General features: G+C 34.8%; 1 protein-coding gene across 8 annotated transcripts in view; it reads left to right on the top strand.

Annotated features, from left to right (window-relative positions):
- The window catches only part of shakB (shaking B), an 840,660-nt gene that overhangs the window by 785,061 nt on the left and 32,765 nt on the right, over positions 1 to 22,834 (top strand). For all 8 annotated transcript variants that reach the window (XM_067785020.1, XM_067785019.1, XM_067785027.1 and 5 more), the window contains 2 exons: positions 8,020 to 8,174; positions 17,576 to 17,640. In XM_067785020.1, the coding sequence (XP_067641121.1) occupies positions 8,020 to 8,174; positions 17,576 to 17,640 (220 nt within the window). The remainder of the gene's footprint in view (positions 1 to 8,019; positions 8,175 to 17,575; positions 17,641 to 22,834) is intronic.

The raw sequence follows: 22,834 nt of genomic DNA, 5'->3' as shown, positions 1-22,834 counted from the left end.
CATGCATTTCCTCGAGCCGAAAGACCAAATTCTAGTCGAATAAATTATTTAAATACTAACTAGTTTTAATGACACCACAAAGTTATAGTCAACGAGCTATTTAAAACGGACTAGTATGATGAACGCCACAAAATTCTAGTCAATTAACTACTCATACACTAACTAGTATGAATAACACCACAAAATGATAGTCAATGAATTATTCAAAAGCTGACTAGTATGAATAAATCCGCAAAATTCTAGTCAATGAACTAAAATTTTTGCAGAATACTTTGGCTTTTGACTGCAGGGTTATTAGCTATTATTCTACGAAATGCTATCGATATGTTACCAACAATTATTGACAAGTTATCGGATTGTTATTAAGAAGCTATCGATATTTTATAGAAAATTTATTGATTTCTTAACGAAAAACTATCGAAAATTTATCAAAAAGTTATCGAAATATTATCGGAATACTAGCAATTTGTTAGCGACGTGTTATCAATTTGTTATTGAAAAGAAATCGACTTGTTTTGGAACAGTTATCGACTTGTTATCGAAACATTATTAATTTGTTATCAAAAAACTATCGAGTTTTCATCGGAGTGTCATCGGTGTGTTAGCTATATATTGTCGAGGACTAATAGGTGAAACAAGCACCGCTAAAACTTCACTATAAAACCGATGACTCATCTGAAGCCCGGATATAACAACCCAATAAGAAACCAATAAAAAGCCGATGACTTGAGGATAACAAACCTATAACTCGACGATAGGAATTCGCTGTCGATAGTATGGTTGTTACAAATAAGAAGCCAACCAGGCTCTTGTTAAAACGCTAGGGGCCGTGATGAAAGCCTACGATCCGTGATCGAATGCCATTTTTTAAATCAAAATAACTCCGAAATGGTAAATCAGATCAATGTTATATGTGACCTAGGGACAATACGTATCCGCTAGATGCATAATATATTATTATTTTTTTTAAGCTATTGCATAGATTTTATCGCGGGCTTGGAGACTAAATCAAAAAAAACCGTAACGGATATTTGTCAAAAAAGATCCGAAAAGGCTCGAAAAGGTTCGAAAAGGTTCGTAAAGGTTCGGTGTTAGCAACAGGCCAAATACATAAAATTGGATCTCTATCATAAACAGCGGTGGGCACCACTACATTTACACGGTTACCAAATTGAGAATGTGTTAGTAAACACGAACGCGTAGCGAGCACGAAAGCAAAATCAACTATTTATTTAGTATGATTTCAATGCTTCAACAGTGAATACGTGTCACACGCACTCTTTGGTACTCTGTTTTAAGCGCGCGTGCGACACTTCCTCATCGTACGACCATCGAAATCAAACTAAAACATTGTAAATTTTACCAAGTAGGGCAACTAACAGCTGATCGGTGAAAATTCGCACATTCACACGCACAGTTCTCGACTCAGTTTCAAAACAAAACTTTAGATTATTTAATTCAAATTTTAAAGTGAGATAATCCTTACAAATTTATGTATACAGAATATATATGGCGTTTTTGTTGTTATTAAAACAATAGTTTTATTTATACTAAAGCTTTTATCATTTTTTTTTTTTAACTTTGAAAAATCTCCGAACACCATTCCTTCATTATATGACATTCGACTGCCTAGTCCACTGCCTTCCACTCTATTCGCAACATAACCTCTACTTAAGCTGCCAAACTATGTAGTAAACAATGAACTAAAAGAGCTGTCGTTGATTTTCACCAGGGATGCACCTTAACGTTAAGCTAATCGCTTATCAAAAAATGTCCACCGTTTCCGTTGAAACACTTCGAAATATTATCGATAAAGAAATTATCAAGATAAATTGTCTCTTGTTTTTAACCGAAACGAAAAGCTTTCGTTAACGTTAAAAACGTTAACAAAAACGTGATACTTTATGTTTGAATTGTGCTGGCAATGCTATAGCCACGGTGAAGCCGTAAGGAGGTAACAGCGACCGGACATACACACAAACTCCATGTAATTTGTTTGTATAATTCGTTGGTGGTAACGTCAAAAATACTCTGAGAAATGTTCGTACTGTCAAAATTCATGAGAAGAGTTGCAATCAACTTGGCTAATGCTTTCACCTTTAATGACTCCGTCATCAATCATCTTTGCCAACATAGTTTGAAATTAATAATCAACATAAACGATTTGATTTCGTTTTGATATGGCAGAAAACGAAACAAAATCATTTCGTTAATTTGACGTTCTTAACGTTAATAAACGAAACGAAATGACTTTGTTTCGTTTATTAACGTTAATTATCGTAACGAAATGATATCGTTTCGTTGGTTAAGCATGCCTGATTTTCACGAAGTAGCCATTGTGCTATCGCTTATCGTATACATATATGGTCGCTTACAAGCCAACCTAATAAAACCGCACTGCGTTTTTTTAGCGCACGCAAACAACCGGCGTTTTTTGCCCTAACCCAAATAAGCATGCGTTGCGACAAAGTAAAGCATGTGTGCAAACGTGAAATCTAAATGTCGCGCAGATCAAAGATTGGAAATCGAGTTAGGTTTTCACGCAGCAAATTCAATTTGAGTTGCTCTCATACAAGTTGTATGTGCATGACAGAAAATGACTTGCGTGCATTTATATTAGGTTGGTCGTAAGTGACGATAGGGCCCAGAAGTTATTTGATTCTGTTAAAAATTCCTCTGTTGTGGTTTAACTTCAAATTCTATGTGAACTCTACTTTATCTTAAAAACATTAACTTTTAAACGTACAACTCTATGTTAACACATTGATCTTCATGAGTATTTGGTGCTCATATCATTCGTTTTGTAAAGTTCTGCCCGATTTCGTTGAAGACTGACTATGCCCGTGCACATGTACTTCACAAGTGTATGAATGTATAATCCTTCGCAAATAGCTAAAATGAATTTAAGTAATCAAATTTAACGATAGAATATGGTAGAAATATTGCTTTGATAAATACTATGAGTTTAATTAACTTTGTTTTGAGTGTCCAAAAAAAATTATACATCATAAAATATGATTGCACTTATTGCTCACATGATATAAGTGAATAATACTACTTAAATAGAAGCGCATTACATATGCTTACTTCCATAAAAATAATAAGGAAATAAAAAAAACGATTTCAAATTACAGTAAATGCAAACAGCACTGTCAAGGCTTTTTTCACACCTACGACTAGAATTATTTACTAAAACAATGGCGCCTCATAAGACGATTCATCAAAAATTGTGTAAGAAGTCGTAGGCAAATTGACAGCAGATGTTCAAATATTCTTTAGAGCGTATTATTTTTATTGACTAACTTATTATACTTGGCTAATTTAATGATATAATTTAATAATAATATGTCAACGGAATATGAAACATAAATCTTTAAATTCAGACATTTGTTCATGATGATCGAATTACTTTTTTACTTTGTACGTTGATGGTTTGTACCCGAAGCCACAAACAATTGTCAAATTCTTATTATAAAACGTAAAATTGTATAAGAGCTAACCCTGCAGTGTATCCAACTAATTTTATACTAGAAGGGTAATAGTTTGCCAAAAATCCGAACTAGTTAAAGTTCTGTTGTCTTTTTTCCATATAAGCCAGTCTGCATCAGCATTATACCTTTTGAAAGTAGTCATTGTTAACACAAGATTCGTGCCAGATGCCATACTAGTCAGTGTATGCATCAGGATCATACCCAGTAATATGCTATTCGGCCTCTGCGTCAGCATTATACCAGATTGCATACTAGTTATTATATACACCAATATCATACCAATTGACATAGTAAATAGTTTATACACTATATTGATAACAGCGCTCACTTAGTGCGACCTAGCGAATATATTTACCAACATAGTGCGGATTAGGCTTAGGTCCTCCTTATGTTTATCTGGATCAACCGCCTGATTTGGTAGGTATCGTATCTCTTCGTAGTGCTTGCTATGATTATTTATCTGTCTGGGAGGCGGGGTTAAATCAAGCTGTTGATTGCTGGGATATCACGCTTTGTGACAATTCAGCAAAAACTATCTATTTGGAATTTTACTATGCTCCTTTATGTTGGGCTCTTTTGCTTCACTATATATGTGGTGTTCAGACGTCATAAAAAGACATCCCATGGTAGTTCTGTTTGCAATATTCTAGTACGCCTGCAGCCTTTTTCAGTGTGTGTTTGTCAAGCCGTCGACGCGCACTACATGGGCAGATTTGTACTTTAGATACAATTTCGAAGGCATTGCCTTAAAAGTAAAACTGCTGTCGTGCGTTACACTTATGATCTTTGAGTGACTCAACTATTAGACACGTAATGCAATCGACATGATTGTCCAATATTTAGGTAATTTTGTTCCTTGCATGTCTTAAACAGAGTGGCATTGAACTTGGTCGGACCAGAGGTGATAAAAAATTGAAAGACTGTGTTGATAACTATCTTGAGCGGCCACGTGCAATCATGAGCATTGGAAACGTTTGTAGTTCGTTCTGGTGCTGAAAATAGCGTTGATATGTATAATTTAAAGAGAATTGAAGATAGGACACCAAACTGCGCCACCCCGAGTTTAGTTCTCCTAGGTTTCGAGATTGTGCTTTCAAATTGAACCGACGCTTGCCGACCTCTCAGATAATTTGCGGTCCATCTGTTTAGACAAGGGTTGACGGTGTCAGAATTTTTTGACAGGTCAAGTTCCACGAGCAGGGTCTGTGATGCAGTTTTGGTTGGTTCAGTCCGTAATTTATCTGGGTGATAATGGTGTTTAGCATTGTGGTAGCAATATGAATTTCACAGAAGCCAAGCTGATGGCTGGCTTACCAAATATTTGGATTTAAAACGAATGATATCAGTAGATATCAGGGTTTCCAGGTTTTGATAGTGGGACCATCCTTGCAATTATTGATTATTCTGAAATGACAGGCATAAATGACAAGTAGAAAACGTGCGTTACGTAGATGCCCTTATGTCAAAGGTGTTTTATCATCGGCATGGTTATTCCGTCTGGCCCTACTGATTTAGAAGGCTTGGAATTTTTAATGACGTTTTTAATCTCTAGAAGTATCAGTGAGGTGTTATGTGCTCGTGTTTGTGTTTATATGTCCGTTGATATGCAAATAGCCGGCAGAAAACATTTGCGTATTTCAACGAGTCCGACTGGCAATATGTTTGTGAATAACCTATCCAAAACCTTACTAGTTTGAATAAACCCACAAAATTCTAGTCAATGAACTAGAATTTTTGCTGAGTTTTTAGCTTTTGACTGCTGGGTAATACCAAACAGCAGCACAGTGGAGCAAGGTGATCTGTTGACGTTAAGCTTATTTGCCAAAGAGAAACAAAAACTTAAGAACTTGACTGTGAAGGATTTACATTACTTAAAATTTAAAGAAAATCATATAAAACGAAGGTCGAACAGTATTAAGAATTTTGTACAAACGACTGCGAAATATTTAAATTTAGCATACATATGTACCTTCGAAGTTGACACGAAAGTCTTAGTGATAAATTAAAATAACATCGTGTATATTAAGAGTTTATAGATATAAATCTTATATATGAAAAATTCAACCGAAAACATGTTTTCGACAAAATGTTCTAATTTGCAAGCCAATGAAAACAAAACTTTTTATCGTTTTTTTTTTTTTGTTCATTTTTTATTTAATGTTTTTCTGGAAATGATACTTTAAATAATCGTGAAGTGGTGCTGAAGTTATTCCGAACTGTATGATCCGGTGTGTCTGCTTCTTATGCAAAAAAACGATAAGTCCATGTTTTAAGATTTTACTGCCAAAGTTCAGCTTTTACTGCCATTTAATTTTTTCAACTCACATCTACTCATATTTTTATAAGTTTCGCTTTTATTCACTCTTAAAATAAATACACTGGCCTTTTATATGTCATAAATAAAATGATCAAATATAATAAAAATTAATAGATAAATATAAAAATATATAAATGTAAGGCGCGATAACTTCCGAACAGATTTTAGGCCGAGCTTTTCTTCCAATTTGCATCGTGCCTCTTTTAATTTTTCCTACAAATTGCCGGACGGGAACTACTTGTTTTATGTGGACACCGAACGGCATCTGCAAAGCAGATGAGTTTTCACTGAGAAGCTTTTCGTGGCAGAAATACACTCGGAGTGGAAAGAAAGACTATAGTTTAAGATACATACGTTTAGAACTGATGAAAGCTTTTACAGCTCGTTTGAAACATCCCGCTTTTCCTATAGCTTTCGTATTAGATTGAAGTGAGTTCCAACAATTTATATTTTTGCAATTTCCAGGAAGTATTAGGTGAATGCATTATCAACTTTTTTTCTTTGAGAAATGTTAGAGATTAGCCTCATATATATCTCAACTTATTATCACACTTCCAGAGATATGTTGTATTAAAAATTCTATTTGTATGGGAGGTGCACGCCCCCATTTTCGTTAAACTTAATTATTGTGAAAATGTTCGATATTATTCTCATATAACTTCTTATCGAGGTAGGCAATTGAAAAATAAAGTCATCTCTCGGCAAATGAAGATCAGGCTCTACAGACCACTTGTCGTACCCACCCTGCTTTATGGCGCAGAAGCGTGGACCATGACAATATCAGATGAAACGCATTAGCGACGGCGAGACCAAAGAAGATTTGATAATAAGCTGAATGAGCTTTATTCAGTTATCAACATGGGCCAGCGAATTAAAACGCAGGGGCAACGCTGGCTATGTTATGTTACGCGAATGAAAGACGATATTCCCAATAGGAAAGATTTTTTATCGGAACGCCGTTTATGGAAGCAGAGGAAGAGGGCGGCCCCCACACCGCTCGAAGCGACAGGTAGAGAACGATTTAAATTATGTAGTTGTGACCAATTAGCGTCAGTTAAGCCAACGAGGAAGCGCCTGGTGCGCCTTCTTGGGCGACTATAATCGTTTAAACGTTTAAGCGCCAATTAAGTACGAAAGTATGCCTTATAGGATTTTAAAGTTATATAATGTTACATTTGTTTCGGAATTGCCGCGCTTTCTTTCCCTTGTACTAAGTTTTCTGGAGGTGTTAGGGAGTAGTCTAATATATCTCTCTTTCAAGAGTGTGCGAAAAATACTTTTTTTCCCTAATCCCTCTTTGCTGTGAATGTCTAAGGGATAAACTTTCCACAACATCGTGCCCAATTTTAATGTCCCCGAGTGAATTCTATGAAACTTTGATCCTGACTGGAGTGCAATGTCAGGTTACCCTCTGAAGACAAATATATTAAAATCTGTACTTTTACCGCTGTGCGTCACCCTTTGACCGTGTCTTATCGCGACAAAAAAGTTATGCGATATCGCCAACATATTATCGACTTTGAGTACTTAAAATCAAAAAAATCGATCTAAATTTTTTGAGATCCATAGAGTAATCTTAACCGCCTTTTAACTTATGTATTGCCGCTTGAAGAGGTAAAACTTGAAATATCCTTGTATTGATGGCATCGCCTTTAGTTTGCTATATGTCGTCTGGCTTTCTATTTTTGCTGCTTCGAAATAAATATAAGGAAATTCATCGAGCATTCGATATACTTATAGGCCCGACACAAACAATTTTTGAGTATAGCATGTACTTGCATGGGAAGCTATAATTAGCCTATCAGTGCTGCATGTGCAATGCTGCATCGAAATTCGTATGTGCTCGGGCCTTAAAGCATCGAAAGGTTGTTTTAAATGCTGAAGTTTACTTAAGCTACATTCACATCTAACAATTTAAAAATTTATGAAGAATTTGCGTGTGAAGAATGAAAATTACTTTTATGATGTTCAACTGCGATCATAATTTAAAAGGATTTGTAAAATCATGAAAATATGTTTTATATAGTAATAAAATCCCCCCTTAAAACAAAACCAACCAAAAATCAAAATATGTCATATTTTACAAAAATTTGTTTAATGTATGACGACTTTGTGACCTTTTTTCACATAAGAAGAATATGTTTAGTAAACAACTAAATAACCAACAGCCATATAATTTTATCTAACAAATATTCTTCCTCTAATTTCCAGGCGATCTTATTTTATACACCAAGATGGCTGTGGAAATCTTGGGAAGGTGGCAAAATTCATGCACTTATCATGGACTTAGATATAGGAATTTGTTCCGAAGCCGAGAAAAAACAAAAAAAGAAATTACTATTAGATTATTTATGGGAAAATCTAAGGTAAGTCAAAGACTATACAAATAATATAGAATTTTTTTTTTAATTCTATATACTGACTAAAATAGCACTATACTGTAATATATTTTTTAACAGAATAAGGCCGAGTTTTCCACTACACCTGGTTGAACTTCCCGATTCTCTTTTAGAGTTAGCATAATGTAAAGTCGACATTATGTTATTGTAAGGGTTTATAAATATTTGTTATTTCTCAAAACTTAAACCAGAAAAAATTATACTACGTCGCGATAGTATATATTTGGGGTCGTGCAGGGACTATTTTGAGATTGTTTAAGGATTATTTTGGCATCTTTTCGGAGCCATTCGAAAGAAAAGAAGAAGAAGCAGGGTTCGGAAAAGTTCGTTTATGATTACGAACGGTTATAGGGCTGTTACTATTATCGGACTGTTATTTGTTTGTTATAGACATGCTATCGGCTTGTTATCAGCTTCCCTGTACCATCTATCATATATAATTCATGCTAACAATTTTGTACCGTGTCCGATACGCTCGTGTATAATATATGACCAAACTTATATACACCTTATACTATGGAAATTACTTAAGCGAGGTGAGCTATTTCTGTTTTTCTAATGGGACGTGGCTGTATAGACTTTGTAAATTGTAAACTTAATAAAAACTTAAAAATAATTAGGTGATTTTCACATACTTCCTAAAAATTCGTCAAAATTCGTCAAATTTTTTTTTTTTGTTGTTTTTGTATATTTCTTTTTACTATTATCTTTAAATAGCTTATACCTTCAATTTTTTTTCCAACTTAATTACGAATCTTGAAAAAAATCGTTGAGAGTGGAGCACTTCACCAATATAGTTATATGGGACAGGGAACCTATTATTGATGAATTATCGACGTGTTGTCTGCTTATTATCGAAAAGTAAATGATTTCTTATCGATATTTGTTCCAACTTAATTACGAATCTTGAAAAAAATCGTTGAGAGTGGAGCACTTCACCGATATAGTTATGTGGGAGAGGGAACCTATTATTGATGAATTATTGACGTGTTTTCTGCTTATTATCGAAAAGTAAATGATTTTTTATCGATTTGTTTTAGAAAAATTCCGATTTGCGATTGAAAACATATGGATTTTTTAACTAAAAGTTATCGAGTTGTTATAGAAGAGATGTTGATTTGTTATCGAAAAAATCGACTTTTTGTGGTTAAGTTATTGATGTGCTATCGAAAAATACCGGTTTGCTATCGAAAAAATATCTATTCACCACCGAAAAAGTTACGAAATATTTCTACTGAGGCGAATATTAGCAAATGCGATACTTAACTATGCCTGTAGTAAATAAACGCTACACAATCACAGCAATGTAAGCATATGAGACAAGAAATAGCTACGCACACAAGTAGGTACACAGCAGCTTAGAGAGTAGGCGACATTGTACACAGCCACAAAGAGCGCAGACGACATTACTTGGGATTCAACGGGTTGATTAGCGCAAATCACAGCTTCTACAATCCAATTGTCGACCTCTAAGCGAGGGTAATCCTGTTACAAATATGAATGTGTCATACAAATATTTTGCGGTAAATAAACTCTTCCTCATGGTATCAGGGGGTGGGAGGTGGGATGGCCTAGAAGGTTCAATGTAGTCATTTTAAATCGTTCCCGAGATGGTCGGGCTAGTTAGTACCTTAATGTTGCCTGTTACCGGAAAGTGCCTGATCAATATCCGGCAAAGGACAATCAGCATCGATGTCACCCTTGAAACTTTCGAGGAGTGTCTTTATCGCAAAAACACATTATTCACACACTTAAATAGAAGACGATGGGACAAATGAGATGCAGAAGACGAGAGAAATAAATGAGCTACTAATTGGTAAAATTGAGTAGGCTGCTCGCGAAAAGTTTAGACTCTGAAAGAAATAGGTGATCGAGGCAGTGCAGTTCAAGTGATGGTCAATTAGTTTGATTTTGATATGTTATAAATGATCCATGCTAATGCAATATGAAGTTCTACTACACTGAATCACAAATTCCAATTTTTTTCTGCACCAGAGACACCATTATGAAATTCCTATATAAAATCACCCCCTGATTCCGAAAAGCGAGGATATTTTTAGTTCAATGGTTACATTTTTGAGATATTTACGAATTACCGTTTTTTCAAAGAAAAAAAATTTGGTCCACTTAATCATATATAGATAGAAAGAATTGAGCAATTCCAAAAGGGATTGAAGCTTTTAAAATGTCATAAAATTTTCTTTAAACTGTGCATACAACACTTTTTGCTAGGCCCTGCAGATTCAAAGATAACGAACAATCATTACGGATTTTTTCAATTTTTTTTTGTAAAAATATAAAAAAAAAATTGTACTTTGCGAGGAATGATCTCAAAAACTTTTTATTTTTTTGCATGTTTTTTTTTCTATCTAAGCTCTGTTTTATTACAAAAAAAAATAAGCTTTCGTTCAACAAAATCGATGAACTAATACAAAAGTTATAGACATTCAAATAAATATATCCATATCGTAAAACTTAAGTACCCTACAAATAATAGCATATGTACATAAGATTCTGTCTTAACTCTATGATCTTATTTTATAATTGAAAAAGTTATGTGTCTTGTTTTGACGCTCATTTAAATTAGGATCGGTTTCTCTTATGAGAAAGCAACAGTAGTCACCCATCATAGCGACATCCCAAAATCCTTGATACGGACTTTCAACCATTTTCATTTGCTGGTGAAACCATTCATCATGCTCGTCACTTTCGTCGCCAAGATTTAGCGGGAAAAAATTTAAATGGGAGTGTAGAAAATTAATTTTTAAAGACATATTTAATCCTGAAAGGAAATAAAAAAGTATATTAGATAAATACATAAGTGACACATTAGTATACATATAATTTTCTTAGGCTGGATTTATCTTTCAATTCAGAACAAATTTTTTGTTTACATTTTGATGAATTCAGATTTAGGGCTATATATTCTCATGTAAATTTAAAAATTTGTATACAATTTTTTGTTTATCGGGCAGGGTTTTAAAGTTAACTGAGAAAATGGTCTTAAATATTTTTTTTATATACCCATTTCCGCATAATTTTTGATTAAGTCGTTCACTATGATCTCTTAGTTAGGACTTTTGTGTTTGCCTAAAAAAGAAGTAACGACCTTTTCAAAAGAATCTCACGCTGCTGCCTCCACTGGTGACACTAGTTCTTTGAAATGTTTATTGGTCATCATTTTCCTTATTTGCGGTCCCATAAAAATCCCTTCCTTTATTTTTGCTTCTGAAATCTCTGGACAGATTGTCTTCAAATGATGAAAAGCCTCGCCTTCTTTGTCCAAAGCCTTGACAAAGTTTTTGATAAGGCCGAGCTTGACGTGGAGCGGAGGTAGAATTATTGTTTCTTCCTTATATGTGGAGAGTATTTTATTTTATCCATCCCAACTTGAAACTCGATTCATTCTGAACAATCCTTTATGATGTAGTGGCCTTGACGAGCTCGGCTATCCCATTTGCATAGAAAGCAACAGTATTTTGTGTATCCACCTTTTAAACCACATAGCAAATCCAACGACTTTAAGATCGGCACATATTTTCCAATCATTTTCTTCGTATTTGATCAATTTGAGCAATTTTTACATTATCTCTTACGTTTCCTTCGTATTTACTGCATGCGCGATCGGGATAGATGGCTTTTGGTTGCCAATATGCATTAAGACAGCCTTTACACTTAATTTATTGCAGTTTATGAATAATCGCCACATCTTTTGAATCATATGGTTCACCAAATTGTTTGAATAGGTCAGCAATGTCTTTGCAGTAACAAGCACTGTCCTCCTTCGTATAGTACTTGGAAAATTATTCGTGACGAGTTCTTTAATATTGTGCAATATATTACCTTAACATCGGCTGAAACAAATTTAAATTGTTGCATAGGAGAGGCGTGCAGTTCTTACTTTTCCTTTGACAAATCCAAATCCCTTATCCAATCATTGAGTTGTGCTTGTGACAAAGAGTTTCTTTCGTCTTCCGTTTGAAATCCAGTACAACATGATGCCGCGTAATCAGATATTGCTGTTGACAATGAAACTGGAGCCGAAACTAAAGTTAAATTTTATTCTGGCAATGTAGCTTCCATTGAATTTAGTTCTGGTAATGACACTGTAGATACGCTCGTATAGGTTACTTTTCTTGAATTTCCAACACCAAGTACTTTCGTAGTACAAATATAGCAGTCCGTTGAATGGCAAGTTGATTCTCTCCACATCATTGGTGTACTAAATTTCATATGTCGCCTATATAGATAGTTTCAGAAATTAGTCAGCTATGCATTAAAGAGAACAAATTCCTAATTTTTACAACGCACCTTTTTGTTCCGGTTCCGAAAAAATCAATTCGACGGTGTCCATGGTTTTTCATTGTTTTCAGGCTCAATTCCAAAATACTTATAGTATGTAACTATCAAAGGATTTGAAAAAACACGTCGCATCCTTTTAACGATAAATTGACCGCAGATGAAACAGGACGTATCTGGATCATTTGTACACTCAAACTCTCGCGCCCTTTTATTCATATTGTAACGAATTTTCTGGCAAATCCTCTTATTTTCCCTTCTGCTAAGTTCGAATCACTAAACTGTTGAATAAATAACTGCAATATTGAATAATGGAAAAAAGGCCTTTATTAAAGTACTTCACAATAACACTTATACTTTGCAACTAGCTGGCTTAATAACCAAACTGATTGATAGCTCAAATGAAAACTGATTTCTCGCCTCTACTGTAGATAAGATATCTGAATGTGCTTGTGCGTTGTTCTCAGCTGCTTGTACCTACATATGTGTAGACATAATGATTGATTCGTTTATGTAGATACATAATGATTGATCTATGGATGTGCATTCAAGGCGCTGCTTAGCATCGGCTTAGAGATGGCAGCACACCTTAGTTTTACTAATATTCGTAACACTGCCCTCCATCTAAGTCTGATCGTCCCGATCAGGCAAATCTCTCGATCTAAACGCTCCTAGCATCGCCAAATGTAGCACTCTTCTATTTCGTGATTTCACAATTACTTGTATGCCGTAGATGACATCACTGATCGTCTTCACAACTCTGTACGAGCCTTCCCAACTGCACCGATATTTGGATGGAACACCTTTCCGCCGGTGAGGTTTGTATAGCAGTACCAAATCTCCCTCCCGGAAGCCTTCCGAATTATTTTCTGTGTCGTACCTGTGTTTCATCTTACTACTCATTATCCTGGATCGTTCCCTCCCACTCTGTTGCTTGACCAATGAAGAACTACTTCGCAGAGCTTGAGCTTGACGGATTGACTTTGCATCATCAGTATCGTCTTGACGTTTCACAACAGTAGTGCGCGCTGGCTTGAAACCACCCTTGCATTCTTTCTGGAAAATTTTTTCAGTCGTTTTAGCGCGTCCATTAGCCAGTGTCCAATGCCAGTGTTTTTCTCGCAGGTACCTTTGATTTCGCTTTATATGGCCCATTCGATCCATCAACATTTGCTCGATCTACTTTCCTTGACTGTCGTGGTCTCTGTCGAATCTCCTCCACCAGCACTCGCTTACTGCTAAACCCTTTTTCCAAACTGAAGTTAAGTGGCACATCTTGGTTCTCATAACGCATCACCCTTCTCTGCATATCGATATTGATGTCATGGTCAATCAAGAAATCCACTCCCAATGTAACTCCATCAACAATCTCCGCCACAACGAATTTGTGTAAAACCATGACCTTCCCAATTAAGACTTCACAGATCACTTCTCAACGGACTTGGTTATACTCGCCAGTGACCGTACGCAACCTCGCTCCAGGTAATGATTTTACTCTCCTGTAGACCAAATCAGATCGAATCAAGGAATGAGATGCGCCCGTATCTACAGTCAGTACATGTTCTTTACCATCCACATTCCCTCTGACGGTAAGACTGCTTGATTTTCTACCAATTTGCAACACATATATCACAGGGCATTCAATAGCTGGATCTAGCTCTCGATATCTACCTCTTACTCGCTCTTGCTCATCTCCTCCAGCTTTGCGTTTACGGCCATCCACATTGTTGGAACTATTAGGAACCAGATCGCAATGACGTGCAATGTGACCGGGCTTCCCGTATTTGTAGCATTTGATAACTTTTTCACTCCGCTTTTGCGATCCTTTCAGCGCCTCCAATATTGCGTCTACCCACTCTGGCCTTTCTACTTCCACACGGCGTGCTTTGAAAACTGGCTTACACAGAAGCGACGCTGTTTCCTCAATCAGAGCATGTGATACCGTTTCTGCGAATGTTGGCTTTGGGTTTGCGTATGTAGCTCGATTTTTTTCGACGTCCTGTATGCCATTTATAAAGCTCTGAATCTTTACCCTTTCAGTGTATTTCACGGGTGCGTCCGCATTCGCTAAATGTGCCAGCCTTTCAACATCCGACGCAAACTCTTGCAATGTTTCACCAGGCCTCTGGAAGCGGTTTAGTAACTCCATTTGGAATATTTGTTTTCTATGCTCGCTTCCATAACGTCTCTCGACAGCGGCCATCAATGCTTCATAGTTGTTCCGCTCTCCTTCGGGAATCGTCTGTAGGATTTCGGCTGCTGGTCCTTTCAATGCCACGAACAGATCTGCAACTTTATCTTCAGCATTCCAGTTGTTCGCTGCTGCGGTCTTCTCAAACTGTAGCTTAAAGACCTGAAAAGGAACAGAACCGTCAAACGATGGTGGCTTTACCTTTGAATTACTCGCTTAAACTGTTGGGCGATTTATTTACAACTCCTGTATACGACCTCTCAAAGCTTCTATCTCGGCATCCATTTTGTCCTCGAGCTGTACAATTTTTGTGTTCTGTGCTTCTAACTGCGAAGACATTTGTGCCACCTGCAATGATAAGCGCTCCTCTTGTGCTTCCATCTTGGATATAATCTGTGTCGACATTTCTGAAATACGCGTTTCTTGTGCTTTCAACTGCTCAGCCAACTGATATATCATATATGTCTTCTGTTCTTCAAGTTGAGTTTCCATCTTAGGTGTTATACGGTTCTCCTGGGATTCTAGTTGGGATGCCATATATGTCTTCTGTTCTTCCAGTTGAGATGACATTTGCGACGACATTGATGCTACTGTCGACGTTTGTGCAGATATTGCAGCCAATATCATGTTCAAGTCTGTGCTGGTAACTGTCTGCGATGTTTCGTTTTTCTCTTAAATTTTTGTTGTCTCCTCGCCATCAAGATGAAAGACATACTCTTCCCTCTAATTCCATTGCCTCTCGTAATCGTGCCTGAAGTTCTAGGTTATTGCCGGTTGTATTCAATCCACGGCTGTCCAACTCCTTCTTCAGCTGCTGGATCTTCAATTCACTGAACATTGCCATGTCCTTGTTGTCCTCTGCAATTTATTCAACAATTCCTCTTCTGATAACAATTGTAACCAATTTTCTGGCAAATCCTCTTATTTGCCCTTCTGCTAAGTTCGAATCACTAAACTGTTGAATAAATAACTCCAATATTGAATAATGGAAAAATGATATTTATTACAGTACTTCACAATAACACTTATACTTTGCAACTAGCTGGCTTAATAACCAAACTGATTGATAGCTCAAATGAAAACTGATTTCTCGCCTCTACTGTCGCGCCTTTTATACCATTGTGAATTTTTCGTGGCATCTTCTAGGCGCCTCCAGAACTTTACTTAGTTAATTATAAATTTCTCAGCTACAACTACAGATGTATAATTTTTTAGCTTCTCTCATACCCCATGCGCTTGTATGTGTGAGCGACACTTCCACAATCACAATTGCATACCTTTAGGAGCATTTCAGATAAGATATCTGAATGTGCTTGTGCGTTGCTCTCAGCTGCTTGTACCTACATATGTGTAGACATAATGATTGATTCGTTTATGTAGATACATAATGATTGATCTATGGATGTGCATGCAAGGCGCTGCTTACCATCGGCTTAGAGATGGCAGCACCCCTTAGTTTTGCTAGTATTCGTAACAATATTATATTTTTAAGTATATGACGGGATATAAACTGCAATTATAAACTGAACAGTATCCGGCGAGCCTTGCAGATATTATGAAGGAACAAGGCGCATGTACTATTATTTACATTTAGATCAAGTAAAAATTCAAGCCTACCTAGACAAAAAGGTTCCCTAGTTCTACAAAGAAAACACTACCTGCCTTAAAAATATGCTCTTGCTTGAAATTTACCTGGGTTTGAGAAAACGACATTAACAGTTTTTTGTATCTAATAACCCTTCGAACCTGCTAACTAACTGATATACGAATACTAACACATATGTACCAGTAAGGTACTTAAGTGTTAAATGGATATATTTACTTGAAAGCTTATAACTTTTGTATTAGTGCATCGATTTTGTTTAATGAAAGCTTATTTTATTTTTTTAAGTTTTCGAGATCCTTCCTCGCAAAGTACAAATTTTTTTATATGTTTACAAAAAAAATTGAAAAAATCCGTAATGATTGTTCGTTATCTTTGAATGTGCAGGGCTTATCAAGAAGTGTTGTATGCACAGTTTATAGCAAATTTTATTACCTTTTAAAAGCTTTAAACCGTTTTTGATCTGCTTAATTCGTTCTTGAGATATATGTGATTAAGTGGACCCAATTTTTTTTTTTTATTTTGAAAAAACGGTTATTCGTAAATATCTCAAAAACGTTACCATGGAATTAAAAATAACCTTGATTTTCGGAATCAGAGGGTGATTTTACATAGGAATTTCATAATGACGTATCTGGTGCATTTTGGCTGTAAACCAGTGCTATCAGAGTAGTGCTGTTGAAAAATAGCATTTTATATACAGAACATTTGAGTGTTCAGTGATTGGTACGATAACGAAGCGAATAAGAATCGAGAATCTTATGATTCGTTACACTTAATTAGCCAATAAGTTATCGATATCATTTACTATCGATAAAAAACTTATAACTCTTCGACAACATTGATACCTCGCCGGTAACAAACCGATAACAAATGGCTAATAAAACGAGATTGAACAGGTCCGAACACCAGTCGCTATTCAAAAGCTGGAAAAAATCAAGTCAAAATTTATTCAATAATTAATTAAAATTGTTTTCATATCTTTTTTTTATATCGACAAAATATGCATAAAAATAAAGCGTAATAAAAATATCTTAACTTTTCTGTTTATATCGTCATTATTTTTTTAATTTCGAGTATATGAAATTTTAGGTCTATTACGTAAAGAATTTTTTGTATGTATAACGTCAGTTAGTAAAAATATTTTTAAGACTTTTTTATTGACGAGACTATCGATAAATTATTGCTTATACTATAATGCTTCGGAATAATGCTACGTACATAAATAATTAACAACAATAATTAATTTTATATGTTTACTTTAATTTTTATTAGGTATCACAACTGGTGGGCTTACAGATACTATGTGTGCGAATTATTGGCACTTATAAATGTGATAGGTAAGTAAAGTGTTAAATTTTGCAATTAAATCTTATAAAATTTTTTTACATTATTTTTTTTTTTTTTGTAAAACTATAACCTACTAACAACAATTTTATGTTATTTGGCATAAGTTTAAGCAGTCATTAACATCAATTATCGCCAACAAAATAGCCAATCAATATATATCTGTTAGCACACCGTCATTGAGTCCATATGTTTGTATGTATATAGCGTTGTTTATTGTTTTCATTGAGAATTGAGGAATTCAGTCAGAATAGTATTTTCCTGGTCTAACCACAACACTTCATAGATTCTATTAAAATAAATATCGCGGATGCCATTACAAAACTGCCAATGCAACGCCATCTTACCGGGCCGAATTTTACTGAAGTGTGAAAAAGCTACATGGCTAAGTGTTTGAGTATAAATTTAAAACCATCTGTTTCAGCAATTTTTCAAAATTTTTTCTACTAAATTGGCTATTTTTTTAATTTTATTCAGCTTAAGTTTTAAACTTAACTGAGCAACAAATCTGAAATCTAAAAAATTCTTTAAAACAAAACCAAGAAATTTCAATTTAGAGATACTTTTGGCTTTAAAACAAACCCAAAGTAATAAAAGTTACTGCAGAAAATTAAAAATAAAAAACTGCATTTGTGAAAAGTGATGCAAGTAATAGATTAAACATTTAAAAATTCATGATATGTTTAGCTATACCAATGTGAAATCTCGGTGGTTAGGGCGAAGGACTATAATCAAGAGTAATTCACCTTTAAATTCTTTTTTTTTAAGTACAAAGGATAACATCTCTGTTTAAAATAACCATTTGGCCTGGAACAACAAGTGAGGTCAACTCTAGCTCCACCTGCCTTTCCCTCTTCCTCCACCTTTTTGTGGAGTTCTCTCCGCTCCTCTACTTCCAAACTGCGTTGCTTACTGAAATACTTTCTTGGCCGGAACGTCTTCGTCCATGCGCATAACGTGACCTAACTAGTGAGGCATTTGGATTTTGGTTCGCTGCACTATCTTCACATCTGTGTAAAACTCATACATCTCATAACTATACATAGAATAGATAGAACGGAGAGGCCGACTTGTAGAGCGTGATTTTTGTTCATCGAGGGAGGACTTTTTTTGTCAATTGCCTTCTCAGAAGCATTTTTTGGCAAGAGTTTGACTCCATTTCATTTCTAAGTTGACATTGTTTATGCTGTTAATGCTGGTTCTCAATTAGACAAAATCCTTCACAGTCTCATTCACCGCAAGACCCACTTTTTTATTTCTTTAAATAATCCAGAGAAATTAAAACTCACGTAGCGTTTATGAAGGCCAATAATATCACTATCATGAGTATATTCCAATAATTTTAGGCTCTTATTATAGATTTTACCATTACGCTTTAGTTCTACTGCTAGAACTATCTTCTTCAACATGTTATATAAATCACTGAAAGCCTAATTTGGTTTTAAATGGTTTTGAGAGGTCCTTCCCAATCGTTGTATTGGCAGTTTTATATAGCGCTAACGATATATTCTCGAATGGAAGCGAATATTTCCACAACCCACGAGTGAAAAAAGAAGAACATAAATTTAGAATATTTCGAGACACGAGAATCTCGCGAGAAGAGAACCTTTAACAAACAAATCAGCCTATATTTAAGCGTGCTTTCAGCAATTACAAAACCATTTAAATAGAATTAGAGCTTCATAGTTCATTTCTTATTTATTTACAACATTTCGAATACATGTTTTTCATATCTTATGTAATCTTTCACAAACTGAGTTGGAAAAAGCTTTTTTCCTCACTTCCTTTTCTACTAAGATGATATCTATTAGCTTCATGAATTTTAAAAAAAAGTGTAGTGCAAGCTCATTGGACACTTTAAGTTTTGTTGTTTCAGTATCAGTTTGATTTTAACACGCTTTAAGTGAAATAAGGGAATACATTATATTGTGAAGATCTACTGCGATAGTAGTGCTGTTAATAAAGAATATTTTATATACAGAACATTTGCTATTATTTATACGAAAGTTTGGTAACGAGCCACACCAGAATTTTCGAGAATTTACTAAAATTCGCTACAATATGTTTGATATATGTTTTGGCTCCAAGTATGTTGGAGAAAAAATACATAAAACATAATTTTTGCATATCTTAAGTAGTTCTTTAGAGTTTACGTCATGTAGAATGTGCTGTTAAGGGAAAAGCAGTTCTGAAAAAATGATTATCCCAAATGATTTGCAGAAAATCGATTTATATAGATGCATTTGTGCGATATTTGTAAATATTTACATAGTAAAAAATGTGCTCCGAAAATTTGCAATAAATTTTGTTTAAAAATCATCAATTAATTACCACTTAAATATATGATGAAAACATTAAAGTAACGATTTTTTCTATCTAAAAAAAATTTTATTTAAAGTTCAAATGTGAAGGCACAGAGTGAGTGTAGCTAATTTATCCAGTAATCTTGCTGCTCCAGATTGCTGACATGCCATTAAACGTATTTAGCTTTCTTAAAGTTGTTTATTCGATATTAAAATGAAGAAATTAATTTGGCTACTGAAATCATCAAATTTATAGACTATGGATTTTTGTTTTATAAATATTGTGAACTAAAGTAGCTTATAGATGACCATAAATATATAATCAATATAAATGTTTATGTTGAAGCTTTAATAAATATGTCAAACAATGATGATAGTATTAATTAAATACTTAGATTTACCCAGCAGGAAAAAAAATCCAGCGATAAGCTAACTATAAATTGGTTACAAATAAACTATAGTGCACTTTAATCTATTTGTTTCGTTTTTATACTCAGCGTGCTTTGCACACAGAGTATATTAACTTTGATTGGATAACTGTTGGTTGCACAGGTATAAAGGAATCGAGATAGATATAGACTTCCATATATCAAAATCATCAATATCGAAAAAAATATGATTTAATAATCGGGGATTGCCCGTATTGCTTTTTTAAATGTATGAAAACATTTATTTGAAGGAATTTTTTAATTTTATAATTTATTTATTAATTTGGGAAAAATTTAAACAACGTGACATCATCCTTGTCCGTCCTGATGTCACGTTGTTTAAATTTTTCCCAAATTAATAAATAAATTATAAAATTAAAAAATTGCTTCAAATAAATGTTTTCATACATTTAAAAAAAGCAATACGGGCAATCCCCGATTATTAAATCATACAAACAGACAAAATTGGTTAATTCGTTGTAGTTTTATAAATAGAACAAAAACAGCAACAAAAAAAGTTTCTTTGAAAACCGCCGTACCAAGCATAGCTTTAACACATAATTGCATACGAAGTATGCAATGTGTAAAAGATTAAAATATGCAAAAAGAAGGCAATTTGGAAAAACTTTACAACAACTAAGGCATGACGTAGCTGAATGCGTTTATAACCATTTCAACTATAGTAGGAGTGTGGGTTCGACTCCCACTCCCGGGAGAAAAGGCTTTGAAGAGATTTACAAGGTATAATCGAAACAGCTGTCGCCTTGTCCGTCCTGATGTCACGTTGTTTAAATTTTTATCGAATTAATAAAAAAAAAGAAAAAAAATTTGATTGGGCCATGTCCGTCCGTCCGTCCGTCCGTCCGTCCGTCCGTTAGCACGATAACTTGAATAAATATTGAGATATCTTCACCAAATTTGGTACGCTAGCTTATCTGGACCCAGAATATATTGGTATTGGAAATAAGCGAAATCGGATGATAACCACGCCCACTTTTTATATATATAAAATTTTGGAAAACACAAAAAACCTGATAATTTAGTAAATAACACACCTAGAATGTTGAAATTTGAAATGTTGACTGTAATTGGGACTCTTGATAAAAATTTGGAAATTTTTTTCAAAATGGGCGTGGCACCGCCCACTTATGATAAAATCAATTTTACAAATATTATTAATCATAAATCAAAAATCATTAAACCTATCGTAACAAAATTCGGCACAGAGGTTGCCTTTACTACAAGGAATGATTTGAAGAAAAATTAACAAAATCGGTTTAGGACCACGCCCACTTTTACATAAAAGATTTTAAAAAGGGTCGTGGACGAATAAAATAAGCTATATCTTTGCAAAAAAGAGCTTTATATCAATGGTATTTCATTTCCCAAGTGGATTTATAACAATAAAGATGAAAACCTTCAAATTTAAGAAATGGGCGTGGCACCGCCCCTTTTATGACTAAGCAATTTTCTATGTTTCGGGAGCCATAACTCGAAGAAAAATTTATATATTGTTGCAAAATTGGGTACACCTATTTTCCTTATTGCAGAAAATATTTCTAGTAAAAATGGACGAGATCGGTTAAAGACCACGGCAACTTAGATATAAAACAAATTTAAAGTGGTCGTAGACTAGAATAATAAGCTATAACTTAGCAAAAAATAGTTTTGAATCAATGATATTTCACTTATCAAGTTTTATTGTAAGAGGAAATGGGGAGACATTTTTTTTAAGTGGACGGTGCCATGTGTTATGTAGAAAAGTAATTTATCTGAAATGAAATGTACAATTGAAGCTCACGCTGAGTATATAGATGTTCGGTTACACCCGAACTTAGACACCTTTACTTGTTTTTTTTTTTTTTTTTTTGAAAAAAAAAATTATTTATATGTTTTTTTAGCATTTTTTTTTTAATTTTAGTCTAAAAACTAATGGGCAATGCAGCGTGAAAACTTAACACCTTTCTAGGGTTAGGTCAGTTTCGGTTAAGAGGGCATGCGTAGGAATTTCCCACACTTCCACTCGGAGAAATTCTTTTACATTGTGAGTGCCAGATGGCGGCACATTTTTCCAACCATATTATTTCCTAGTGGTCCCCAGCGAAACATTTGCTTTCTCTGAGGAACGTTAGTAGGAGCGAAAGATCAACTTTTGCAACCTCTCCCAGACTGTCGAAAAACTGTGCGACCAGAAATCTGAGTTGTCTTGTTTGCAGTCCTGCACTTTGGCAGATAAAGTGATGAATGGGTTCCTCTACCTTCTCGCCATGACGGCTTCCCAAGAGCGAGCTTGTTGTTATGCGCCACCTTCAGAACATTGGTGCAATAGCGCAACGACCTGCGAGGACATTCGTAAGTACTCTCATTGCCTATTTGTTTAGCTTGGGTAGGAAGATAGTTGCTTTCCTATCCAAGAATTGCCATGGGGACCTTGATACATCACAATAATTCCGGTT

This window comes from Eurosta solidaginis, chromosome 4 (assembly GCF_040869045.1).
Source record: "Eurosta solidaginis isolate ZX-2024a chromosome 4, ASM4086904v1, whole genome shotgun sequence".
Taxonomy (NCBI): Eukaryota; Metazoa; Arthropoda; class Insecta; order Diptera; family Tephritidae; genus Eurosta; species Eurosta solidaginis.
Note: the sequence above shows the minus strand (reverse complement) of the source record. Positions and strands in the feature narration are given on the sequence as shown.